This window comes from Orycteropus afer, unplaced genomic scaffold (genome assembly GCF_000298275.1).
Source record: "Orycteropus afer afer isolate SDZICR_OR568_19922 unplaced genomic scaffold, OryAfe1.0 scaffold00094, whole genome shotgun sequence".
NCBI classification, from domain to species: Eukaryota; Metazoa; Chordata; class Mammalia; order Tubulidentata; family Orycteropodidae; genus Orycteropus; species Orycteropus afer.
The window spans coordinates 1177639-1190569 of record NW_006921681.1 but is presented as its reverse complement, the minus strand read 5'-3'; the positions used below and the strand labels follow the sequence as shown (position 1 = coordinate 1190569).

Below are 12931 nucleotides of genomic sequence, written 5' to 3'. Positions count from 1 at the left end.
ATTTAGAGTAAGTCTGTGGGAAACCTGCATTCCAAACTTCTCAGTTGCACTGACTCCATTTGCACGTGCACCACCTAGACAGCCATGCAACAGCCCAGTATGTTTTGAGGCAGATCAGCTTGGAAGAACTCAGACTATGTGCTCTCAGTCTCTTTCCTACTAAATGCCTTACACACACACTTGGAGGCCACAGCCAAGTCAGAAGCTTGTCTCAGGTGTCTGGCACCTGCCCCTGTGAAGCTTATGTTTGGCACATGGTGAAGGTGAGGCTGACTGGCCTCCTCATCTTCCCTTTGCCCCACTGAGTAAAATACACATAGTTCTAACCCATTGTATTTCCTAGTGTTTTTCTGAGGTGGTTCACTTCTCTTTTCTGTTCTTCCTCCAACCTCAATTCTCTCCCCAGAGTCCCAAGTTAAGTCAGCAAATGTATAGAGACCAAAGTTCATTAGTGGTTACCCAGGGTAGGAGAGAGGGGGAAAAAGGGAGTTAACAGTGATGGAAAAATCCTATTTATTACTATAAAATCAGTTGCACAGTTGATTTTTGTAATTGCTGTCAATAAGTTACACACCTGTTCAAAGTTGATAACAGTAAGAGTAGCTACTGAGGCTGCTTATGGGCAACCAAACACCTCATGGGGTCTGGTTACTTGATTTGAAGGTTTAGAGTCATGGTTTCATGAGATATCCCAGTTAATTGGTCTAATAATGTGTTTTAGTTCTTCTGTTTTACCTCCTAGTTCATTGTGTAGTACCTGGGATCTTAAAAGCTTGCAAGCAGCATCCAAGGCACAGCAATTGGTCTTTATTCACCTGGATCAACAGAGGAAGGAGGAGAGTCAGGAACAGGAAAAGGATATGGAATGTGTGGCTAAATGCCTCCATGAACAGCTGCTTCCTCCGGCATGAGACCAGAAGAACTAGATGGTGCCTGTCTACCACTGCTGAACATTTTGATCAAATATTCCATAGAAGAATCCTGATCAAAAAAGGGGAAATGCAGAACAGAATTTCAAATTCTCATAGACTCTAGACTTTCTGGAGCCATGGAAGAAAGATGAACCCCTGAAACTATTGCCCAGAGATATTCTTTAAACCTTAAACCCCTGAAGTCTTCTTAAAACTAAACAGTAGTTTAGCTTAACTGGTTAAAAAAAAAAAAGCTCTGCCTTGAGCATTATTTCTTTTTAAGAACTATCTATATGGGACCAAGTTGACAACAGCAACTTAAAAGATTAGATAGGAACCTTAGGGGGCAATGAGTTTATGTTAATGAGGGAGGAACAACTCAGAAAATTAAAGTGAGAATGGTTGCACAACTTGGAGAATATAATCAGTGTCACTAAATTGTACAGTTTCAATGGGTGTACATTTTGCTGTATATATTCTCAATAACAATAACAAATACATAAAATTTAAAGGGAAGGAAAAAAAAAAGAATGAGCCCTCTAGTTTGGAAGGCACTCAGTACACAGTGGTCACAACAATGAACCTGAATATACCTACAGTCATGAAGATTGCATAGGACCAGGCAACATTTTGTTCTGTTGTACATGGCATCTCCATAATGGAAGCCAACTCAACAGCAACTAACAACATGTAGCTTCTAAAAGATACCCATTTCTTTAAAACAAAAAAAATTCACACTATTATTATCTTACCTTCCCAAATAAATTTATAACTCCTTAACATCATCAAATATCCAGTGTTCATTTTCTCCAATTGCTCATCATTTTTTTCAGTTGATTAAAATTCAGACCCAAACAAGACTTGGTTTTAATGTTTCTTGTTCTGTCTTAATCAATAAAGTCCCCTCCCCTTACTTCCCATGTACCTTTTCATTAGATCTTCTAGTGTTTTTGTGTTAGGCCTCTGATCCATCACAGGAAGGGTTTTGTTTTTTTAGTTATAACTGTACTTTGCTCCAAGGAGCTCTGCTGGTACAGTGGCTAAGGCATTTTGCTGTTAACCAAAAGGTCAAACAAAAGGTTTGAACCCACCAGCTGCTCCATGGGAGAAAGATGAAGCAGTCTGCTTCCATAAAGATTTACAGCCTTGGAAACCCTATGGGGCAGTTCTACTGTGTCCTACAGTATCACTATGAGTCATAATCGACTCCATGGCAGTGGGTATTTTTTTTTTTTTTTGGTTGCTGTGGCCCACACAATAAAGAAATTTTCAATTAATCATCAAATTTAAAAATTGGTAGATTCCTCATAATCTGAAATATAGATTCAGTCTTTCCTTAAGACATTAGAAGACTGGTAGCAGGGACCCTCAGTCCTTGGTAGTGTGGGATGGGAGGAAGACAGGTGGTGGGAGCCAGAGCAGCAGCTGTGCTCTGGAAGGGACCCTAGCTGGCCATTTGCCTGTGGCCTCCACCAGCCCTCTCCTCTGATGGCCCCTGCCTGGCCCTGTACCACCTGTACTCACCAGGATTCCATATGATTCTGGCTCTCATGAGTGGAGTGGAGTCTCTTTTTTTAAGAAATCATGCTGTATGCTAGGGTAAATGTCCATAACTTTCTGATAACTGTTAGGTAAATCAATATGACTTCGCAGCTTTTATAGGTCAAAAATGGATACTGATGAATTCATATAATGAAGGCTAATAAAAGATGGTGTTTAAATTTTTAAAGTGAAATAAGAAATATAATATGTGTTGTACTAAAGAATAAAAACTGAGGTGGGGGGTCTAGCATAAAGTAGTGATTCCACCAAATAATGGGGTATGAAGCAAAAAATGGGGACTCTACAGCCCTACACTTCAGAGACACCTTGGCCTTAACGTATTCTTCCAGTGAGCACACTTTTCTTTCCTTGAGTATAATGCACATACCATATATAATTCACCCATTTAAACTGAACTAGTCAGTGGCTCTTAGTATATTCATAGAGTTGTGTGCAACCATCACCTCAGTCAATTTTAGAACATTTTTCATCACCCCAAAAAGAAAAGCTGTACCCATTAGCAATCACTCCCCATTCCTCCCTCCTCTAGCCCCGCCAAAAAAACCCCCAAACCCATTGTTATCGAGTCAATACCAATTTTTTGCAACCTTATAGGATAGAGTAGAACTGCCCCATAAGGTTTCCAAGGGTGTAATCTTTACAGAAGCAGACTGCCACACCTTTCTCCCACAAAGTGGCTGGTAGGTTCGAATCACCAACCTCGGTTAGCAGACAAACGCTTAACATGTTTTGGTTACCTAGTGCCACTCTGACAGGAATATACCACAAGTGAGATGGCTTTAACAAACAGGAGTTTATTCTCTTACAGTTTTGGAGGCTGCAAGTACAAGTTCAAAGTGCCAGGCTCTAGGGGCTGGGTGAAAACCCCCTGACCTTGGGCTTCAGCTCTGCCTCTCACTCCCGGCCCACTGAAGCTAGAGGCATCTCTTCACTCAGGTAGCTGCTGGCTGCTGAGGCTGACAAACCCAAAGACAACAAGTGAAAAGGCACAGTCCCGATATTACCAAACCACATGACAGGCCATTGATTCAAGTCCAGTGAAAGTCCCAAGATTGGCAGAGTATGGCAGGCTGCATGCAGGATTTCAAGCGTGCTATAAGCTAGAGATCATTCCCAAAGCTGCTGCTTATATACGGGAATCAGACCACATCCCTAAAGCAGTTACTCAGCTGCTTGTGATAGATCCCACCACAGAGTTGGTTGCCAGTCTCATCATGGGGTATAACTACCACAAGCTGCCCAACCACTCAAGCAGGCCCAGCCAAGTTGACACAACCTTAACTACCATACCACCAGGATTCCTCCTCCATCCCAGTTGTTGTTAGATGCCATTGAGTCAGTTCCAACTTACAGCAACAACACTTATGTACAACAGAACTAAACACTGCCCAGTCCAGTGCCGTTGTCATAGTTGTTGCTTTTTGAGACCATTGCTGCAGCCACTGTGTAGACTTGGCCAATCCATCTCATTGAAGGTCCTGTAACCCTTAGGCAACCACTAATCTACTTTCTGCCTTTATGGATTACCTATTCTGGGTATTTCATAAAAATGGAATCATACAATATTTGTCTTCTATGTCTGGCATCTTTCCCTTAGCGTTGTGTTTTCACAGTTCAGCCATGTTGTAACACATATAGGGAATTCCATTCATTTTTATTGCCGAATAATATTTCATTGCATGGATATACCACATTTATCCATTCCTTAGTTGATGGACATTTGGATTGTTTCTCCTTTTTGACCATTATGAATAATGCTACTGTAAACATTCATGTGTAAGCTTTTGCGTGGGCATGTGTTTTCTTTTCTCTGGAAGTGAAATAGCCGCTGGGTCATGTGATAATCCTGCATTTAGCCTTTTGAGAAGCCTCCAGACTGTTTTCCAACATGATTGCACCATTTACATCCCCACCAGCAGTGAATATATGAAGGTTTTGATTTCTCTGCATTCTCACTAACCCTTGTCATTAGTTATCTTTTTTATTATGTACATCCTAGTGGATGATAAGGAGCTCCGGTGGCATAGTGCCTAAGGCATTTGACTGCTAACCAGAAGGTTGGCAGTTCAAACCCACCAGCCACTCCACAGAAGGAAGATTGGGCAATCTACTTCTATAAAGATTTATTGCCTCGGAAACCTAAAGGGGGTCACTAGGAGTTGGAATCAACTCAGTGGCAATGAGTTTGATTTGGTTTGATTTTAGTGGATGCGATTGTAACAAAACATCCCTGGCATGATAAGATATTTGTAGAGGATAGAAAAAGGGCCCCCATTTTCTTAGCAGTCTAGAATGTCAGCTATGGTCATTTTCAAAAACTCCCAAGAAAGCCAGGTTTGAAATCTGAGCTAAGTGTGCTATACTCAAGCATTTCCCTGGACCCACTGTTCCTTCAACCCATCATCATTTATTCGTTTCTCAGTTGCAGACCTTGCTGTTGGTTGTTGTTGTGTACCATCGAGTCAATTCTGACTCATAGAAACCCAGTATGACAGAGTAGAAATCCCCTTAGGATTTCCTAGGCTGTCATCTTTATAGGAGCAGGTTGCAAGTCTTTCCCCATGGAGTAGCTGATAGGTTCAAACCACCAGCCTTTTGATTAGCAGCCAAGTGCTTAACCATTGTGCCACCAGGGCTCCTTGCTGTTGGTTAGTGGGTGGGACTTGATTCTCATGACTTCCCTCTACATAGAGTCTCTCTTTCTGTGTTTGTTTCCTAGGGCTACTGTAACAAAATACTACAAAGTGGGGGGCTTATAAGAATAAAAATGTATTGTGTCACAGTTCCAGAGGCTAGGAGTCTAACTCAGGGTATTGGCAGAGTTGGTTCCTTTTGAGGTTCTGAGAAGGAACTATTCTATGCCTCTCTCCTGCTCCATGTAGCTCCGTGCAGTCCTTGACTGGCAGCTACAGGACCACACACTCCTCTGTCTCCCTGTGTCTGTTTCTCTTCTCCTCTTTTGTTAGGAAACCACTCATATAGAATTTGGATCTACTATTTTGGTATGAAAAGGATCCCTGGTGGTGCAGTGGTTAAGGCACTTGGCTGCTAACCAAGGTTGGCAACCCACCAACTGCTTCACAGGAGAAAGATGTGGCCATCTGCATCCATAAAGATTTACACCCTTGGAAACCCTATGGGGCAGTTCTGTTCTGTCCCTACCTTATGGGGCAATTCCACTGTGAGTCAGAATTGACTCAGTGGTAGTGGGTGGGTGGTACTCTAGTATGACCTCATGTTAACCTAACTGAGAACATTTTCAAAAACCTTATTTCCAAATAGTCACATTCATAGGTACAGGGGCTAGAACTTCAGCTTATCTCATTGGAGGGTATGATTCAATCCATAGCATTTTCCTCCCTGTCTAATACGCTCTGTGCCCCTTTTCTGTGCAGGTGTCACCATGAAGCTCATGGACGAGGTGGCTGGGATCGTGGCTGCTCGCCACTGCAAGACCAACATTGTCACAGCCTCTGTGGATGCCATTAATTTTCATGACAAGATCAGAAAAGGTAACCAAGCTCTTCTGACCAAAGACGAGGGAGGGAGTGGCCGTTTTGGCTGACTGGCGTCCTTTGCACCAACTGGCTTTATTTTTCCACCCACCATTACCTGGGCACTGGTGTCTGTGCTTGCCACCACTCAGCACTGCCTGGGCCCTGCTCTCTGTCCCTTTGCCTCCAGAAACAGGCAGCCAGAGTTTTGTGCTTTATCCTTGCAGCTATGAGACTTGAGTTGGTTGATTTGATTTCTCGACCCAGTGAAATCTGTAACTCAGTTGATTGGAGTCTTCATCCTATTAAAGACTGGCATAAACTCATCCTCCTAAAATGTTCTGTGAACAAAGCCCTCTGAAGTTCCTATGCACTCATGACCATTTCTACCCGATTTTGAGGCAGACACATTTTGTCTACACCAAGGAATGTGTGATCCATGATGTAAGTAATGGCAAGATTCGCTGCAGAGAGTTCCTGGGGCCCCCTCCTCAGTCAGCCCTGCTGCCTTGCCCAGGGCATTGTTAGCAGGTGGAAGCCTCTAGAAATGGGGCTTGGAGTCTCCAGGGCACATTTGTGTTTTGGAAGCCGGGCAGCTTCGGCATGTGTGGCTCATCTCGCAGCATCACACACCTGAAGATCCTGACCGTAGTGACTGTGCTGCCGCATCTGATGTGGGAGGGCGTTAGCATTGAGAGAGCCTGGCATTGATGCCGAGAAGCCTGACCATTGAGGCCGGCTCACTGGAAAGACTGTCATTGTCAACAAGTCCTTTGCTGTGGGTGGTGATAAAAGGCATGTAGCTTGGTCCTCCTGGCTGTGTCCTGTTTCCATCAGGAGCCCGCGTAGGAGGAGCTTCACGTGGGCCTTATAAGACAGCATTCAAGTGGTGGGGTCATTGTGGGGTCAAGAGCCACAGATGCTTTATCTAGACCCTCCAGGCCTCCGGCCCTGCTGTGGCATCCTCTTCTAAAGCTGCTCCTTAGAACCCATGTGGCAATTGAATGCCCAAGTATGGAGGATATAAGTGTTCTGTCACTGGGGTATGGAAGTGCCTCCCCTCTGAGGGCAACTTAGGTTTGTTGTTGTTATGTGCCATTGAGTCAGACACGACTCATAGCAACCCCTCCTTGGGTTTCCAAGGCAGTATCACTACAGAAGTAGATTGCCCCATCTTCTTTCTGAGGAGTGGCTGGTGGGTTTGAACCGCCAGCCTTCTGGTTAGCAGTCAAGTCCTTAGGCATTATGCTACCAGGTTTACCTACTTGTGTTTGACACATTTGTAAGATGAGGAAAAGGACTGCCTGTGGCTTTGCCTCTTAGCTTTGCAGGATCCCTCCTCCTTCGCTGGTGGATGTTGGTAAATGTCCCTTTATAATTTTTCTAAAGCAAGCAGGCCTTGTTTGGCCTTAGTGCCCCCTCTGTGGGTCTCAACTGCTAATGTGTGTGGATGTTGAGCGTAGCGGTGGCCTTCCCTTCTGGAAGGGAGGAATCTTGCATTGTGATTCCTTGCCTTGTTTTCTGGAATTTATGCCTGGTTGTTTACCATGACTAGCGCTACACTGTTAAATAAGGGTCCAGATCCACCAGAGAAAACACATATACATTCCACATAACTGGCTCTGTGGGCACCAGTGGCCCCCAAGTGCCCTTTGAGAGCCACTGAGGGAAGAAATGCCTTTTGTACGTGTGTGGCCAGATGCCTTCACGTCAGCCCCCTCAGCAGATGTGCTCCTCGGCTCAGAGCAGCGCACAAAGACCAGAGGATCAGCCTTGTCAGAAGTGAGGGCACCATCAGTATAGAAACCCTCTCTAGACTCTGCACCTCAATTACTTACACACCTGGATTTCATCTCTAAGGGAAAGTTCAAGGACATGTTACATTTGGTTCCCAGTCATTAGGAATTATTCATTTTGAAGGCAAAAATACAAACTCGAATCAGAGGAGAGGACTTTTACTAGAGGTTAGTTTAGCAATCTGGAAGACAACTGGGGGCAACTTATATGAGGAACTGCTTTTGAGAGAGACTTTTTATTTCTAAAAGGTTAAAAACATAGTAGTTACTGCCGAGTTGATTCTGACTCATGGCGACCCCAGGTTTGTCAAAGTAGAACTGTGCTCCGCGGGGTTTTCAGTGGCTGGTTTTTGCAGGAAGATCGCCATCCCTTTCTTCCTAGGCACCTATAGGGGAACTCAGCCCTCCAGCTTCTGGTTAACAGCCAAATGTGTTAACCATTTGCCCCACCCAGGGGCTCCCTCTAAAAGGTTACTTTTACCTAAAATACAGGTGAAGGGTCTTCGTTTTCAGGAGCCATAATTCCTGGCAGGACATTTCACCTGTGAATTGCTTTCCCCCAGACATGGAGGGCCAGAGGCAGGCTGGGTAGGCTCCCATATTGACACCACTGTAAAAAGCTAGGATAATGTCGAACTACACGGAGAGGGTGGCCAGGGTGGCCTCGTTGTGCCCCAGCTCCTAGCGTGGCTGTCATACCTGGGTCCTGGGCCCTGGGCCTGCTCAGTCCCCCTGGGAAAACATCAACTTCTCCTCAGGAGCAGGATGTTTCTATTTTCTCAGGAGCATGTGGGGGGTTTTTTCTTTCTTTCTTTCTTTTCTTTTTTTTTTTTGTTGTTGTTGTCTATAAAGGGATTTGGGCCAAACTAAAATAACTGTGATAGAGTCTGGCCTCTTTCGTGAACATGTCCTCAGGGACCTTAGACACTGTCACACCTTGCTTGTTTTCCAGCAGAATGTCACTGTGCGAAGAAGTGCCAGCCCCTTGTCTCCACGCTCTCTTCTCTTTAGTGACGAGAGTCCCTTCCACCTACTTGGACCCCGGTGCCACTCCATTCGTGTTGAGCACAGGCCGTGGGTGTTTAGAAACGGGATTGTCAGATTTTGTCTGTGATTCTATGGGGCTGTGGCAGAGGGCTCTTTGGGCTCAGCCAATTTAGACCAGACCTTTTCCCTCCACAAGGCTGTTTAGGGTAAGGGGTGGCTTAGTGATGCACACTTGATGTGTGCCAGTGGCATCATGGGGGTTGGAGTGGACACCCTCCATTGTTCTGTCCTGATTTCCTGGTGTGATCTTCTGAGACCTCTGTAGACCCATGGGACTCCTCTTAGGCTTGCAGTAGCCTTGGAGCGGCATCCTGAGAGTGGCTGCTGGCGTCCGGCCCAACACTTTTCCCACCACCTGCAGTCCGGTGCTAATGTGAAGATGTACCGAGATGTCCAACCCCACAGCCACCCCAGCAGTGGGTGAGCTCCAACTTGCAGACAGAGGGTCTTATAGAATGGCTGAACCAGGGCCCTGCACAGGGCTGCAGTCTGGCTTCAGCATGGTGGTGCCCAGTTGGCTGTCCCCAGGCGTGCATGCAATAGCAGTGTTGGTGACTGAAAAGATTCCTGTCTCTCTTGAGAGCTTGACTCCTGCAGACACGAGCTCATTCTCACCTTAGCAAAATTGTGAAGTTGGTGAAGCTTTCCTTCTGGGCCCCCAAGCTGCGTTTTCCTACATCCTGTTCCTACCGGGATGTACCTTCTCTTGTGAGGACCACGTGGTAGGGTGTCATCCAGCCCAAGGTCATGGGCACAGGAGGAGGTCACCACACTGTCTTACCTGCCACTCAGGTGAAGTGCCTTTCTGGAGGTTAGCCATGGAGAGTGTGTGCTACAGACAAAGTGTATGCACACGTGAAAAACAACCTGCACGCAGTTTGCAGGGGTGGGAAATGCTTCACAAATTGCTTCCGAAGTGACTGTTGTCTTTGGTTGCCCCTGGCATCATGTTTGCTATTTACAAGCCTCCATCACTGGCAGTTTGGACCAAAGAGGGCCATCTGTCTCCCCTCACCCCTGTTCTAGCACCACTACCACGTTCACATCCTAGAAGCATCTGTGATCTGGTTTTCTGCTCACAAAGGTTGATGGCTGCCCGGGTCACACAAGTTCAGCCCAAGCCCCTTGCCTGGTACCCAGAGTCTGCTATGGCAGACTGCTATCTGTTGCAGGGACCTGTACCCTCATCCCCCATGCGCCAGGCACACAGGCTGAGCACATGCAAGACCTGGCCGTTGTGTGCTGGGTTAAATTTACACCAAGCAGTTGAGACTGAGGAAGGAGTGTTCATCTGTGAGCTTAGATGGCATCCGACCCCAGGATCACTGACCCTGTGACCTCTGTCCCTGTCTCCAGAGGGCACTGCAAAATGGGAAATGATGCTGGCAGCCATGTGGGACTTTTTACCCTGCACTCCTGGGATGTGATGACCACAAGGAAGGTGTGTGAAATCATGCCAAATGGCCACACAGTGTGAAGGGAAAGCCAGCACCGTCCAGAACAAGCAGGTCAATGCCACTTAAAAGTGGAACTTAAGTCTTGCAGGTCACTTGCTCCATTTCCAATTTTATTTATTCGTTGAAAGATTAAAATGCCAAGAAACCATTAAGAAAGTTAAAGGGGGAGAAATAGTTATCTTTGGTAGAATAATTTTGGAAGCCTTAGGAAGGAAAACTTAAAGCTGAAGTTTTCTTGGGGAGAACAGTGTCCCCAGACTAGAGGCTGTTACAGTGGAGGAGGAGAACTAATTCTAGCGAGGGCTTTGGGACAAGTTATGTAAGAAATACCAAAGTTAGCTCACTGTTTCCATGCTTTTCTCAAGAAAGTTCACTGCCACGGTTCTTTGTGGCGCTTAAACACTGAGCTGTTTTTAAACTTTGAAACACTTGGCATGTTCTCAGGCTTGGTAACAGCTATTTTTTATTATTCTGTTTTCTTTTCAAAATCCCTGGCATCCGGCTGAAACCTGGCCGCTGCTGCCCCAGGAGAGACGCCCGTCTGCTAGGGAGTCACACTGGGCACCACCAGCCCTCACGTGTCACGTCTCCATGCGGGCTCAGCAGTTACTGAAGAAAACAGCTCAGCTGTGATTCACAGCCCGGCTCCCTGCAAGCACTCAGTATGTTTATGCTGCTGTTGTAGCTGCCCCGAGTCAGCCCCCCACTCACGGCAGCACTGGGCCATCATGCTCCATAGGGTTTTCACTGGCTGGTTTTCAGAAGATTCACCAGGCTTTTCGTCCATCCTTAACTATAATGAATATTTATTACAAGGAATCTTAATGACATGACGGCATTTGGCTGCTAACCAAAAGGCTGGTGGTTTAAACTCAGCCAGCAGTTCCTCAGGAGAAAAACCTGGTGATCTGTTTCCACAAAGATTACAACCTAGGAACTCCCATGTGAGGTTGTTAGGAGTCAGAATTGATTTGACAGCACCCAGTCACAACAACATTTATTACACACTTTAGAGCACCAGGCATCGTGCTAAGTGCTTATGTAGTTTCCCAGGACTGCTATAACAAAATACTACCACAAACTGCTGGCTTAGTGGAACAGAAAGGTATTGCCTGAAATCGGTGGTGGCCATAGTGATTCCTTCTGAGGGCTCTGAGGGAGAATCTGTTCCCTGGCTCTCTCCTAGCTTGCAGTGACAGCTGGCAATCCTTGGTGTCCCTTGGCTCATAGATGCCATCTTCCTTCTGTGTGTCTATCCTCTTTATAAAATAGTACTCGGCTGGGAATAGGACCCGTCCTCTGTGAGACCACGTGTTAACTGATGACGTCTTGAAAGACATCTGTTTTCAAACAAGGTCATGGTCGCAAGTGCCAGGGGTTAGAACTTCAACGTGTTTTGGGGGGATGCAATTCAGTCCATAACAGTGTTCTAAAAGTGTTTCCCCGTCACAGCCCTATGAGACAAATACTGTTATTATGCTCATTTTTCCCATGTGGAAACTGTAGTTCCAGGAGGTTAACAGAGGTGGCCCTGGTGGAACTGGGAGGGGAGGCAGGCCACTGGGTTCCAGCCTGAGCTCCCTGGGCACTGAGCCCCACATACTGGTGCCGCAAGACCCCCAGCTCCAATAACACTGGGCCTGGGCGTCAGCCTCAGCAGGTGACATGAGATGGTCCTGATCGGACCGCAGCATGGCTGTCTTCGATGCTGCACTGGCTACAGGTATACTCTAGGACACTCCTCATAGAGTTGTGTGTAAAACTTCCAGCTTCCTGAAGCAGTTAGAAAACACTGTTAAGGGCTCTCCAAATTAGTGGAATCAAGTAGGCATGGCCTAGTTTGTGTCTCTCTGTAAGGCTCACTTATGGGGCCCTTTTTCCAGATAAACTCAAAGGTAGGCAGGAGTCCAAGGTCCCTTCCTACCCCATATCCACCCCCATCTCTTCCCTTCAACAGCTTCATGCTGTAAAAAGCTGGCATCAGAATTCCTCTAACTTGACAAGGAGGGAAGATGAGAATCACCATCATCATCAGCCCAAAACTGATTCCTATGAGACAGAGGTCAGATGTACTTCCTCTCTCCAACCCTTTCTACCAATTCTGACACAGCCGTCCCCCCGAAAGCCTCTACTTTTCTCCTGGGTTCAATAATTCATTGCAGTGGCCACACAGAATGCGCAGACCATTATGAGGTTTTTTAGTGAAGTAACAATGTACAACTCAGGGTCAGGTTCAACTAGGAGTTAACAGGAACAACTCAGGATACAGTTCTTCGATCATAACAGCTTCTTTCAGTTGTGCCCACAGAAAAGCCTTTCTCTCCTGATAAGTGCCAAGAGGCACCCCACTCTGCCACGAAGCCTCCTGCCCGAAGGCACTTAGCTCTCTCTGTGGATCAACAAACCCACTGCAGCTATCTGCTAGTCTGTGCCACTGTGGCCACCAGTGTTATAACTCTGCAGTGTGTCAACTCTGTCTCCTGGGTTTAGGAGATTATCAGCACAGGGACCCTGGGGCTAAAGGACATGCTCTGCTCCTGGCTTTTCTTGATGGTAGTATGGTCCCCCCTCAACCTTTGGGATTGGCTCTTTTAAAGCCTAGTAGATGGCAAAACTGGCCCTTTTTGGACCTTTTTTTTTTTTTTTTTTTTTGTCCTTTTTTT

At 46.1% G+C, this 12931-nt stretch overlaps 1 protein-coding gene across 1 annotated transcript in view; it reads left to right on the top strand.

Annotated features, from left to right (window-relative positions):
• The window catches only part of ACOT7 (acyl-CoA thioesterase 7), a 181076-nt gene that overhangs the window by 135258 nt on the left and 32887 nt on the right, over positions 1 to 12931 (top strand). The window contains exon 7 of the mRNA XM_007942577.2: positions 5870 to 5986. Coding sequence (XP_007940768.1) covers positions 5870 to 5986 — 117 coding nt within the window. The remainder of the gene's footprint in view (positions 1 to 5869; positions 5987 to 12931) is intronic.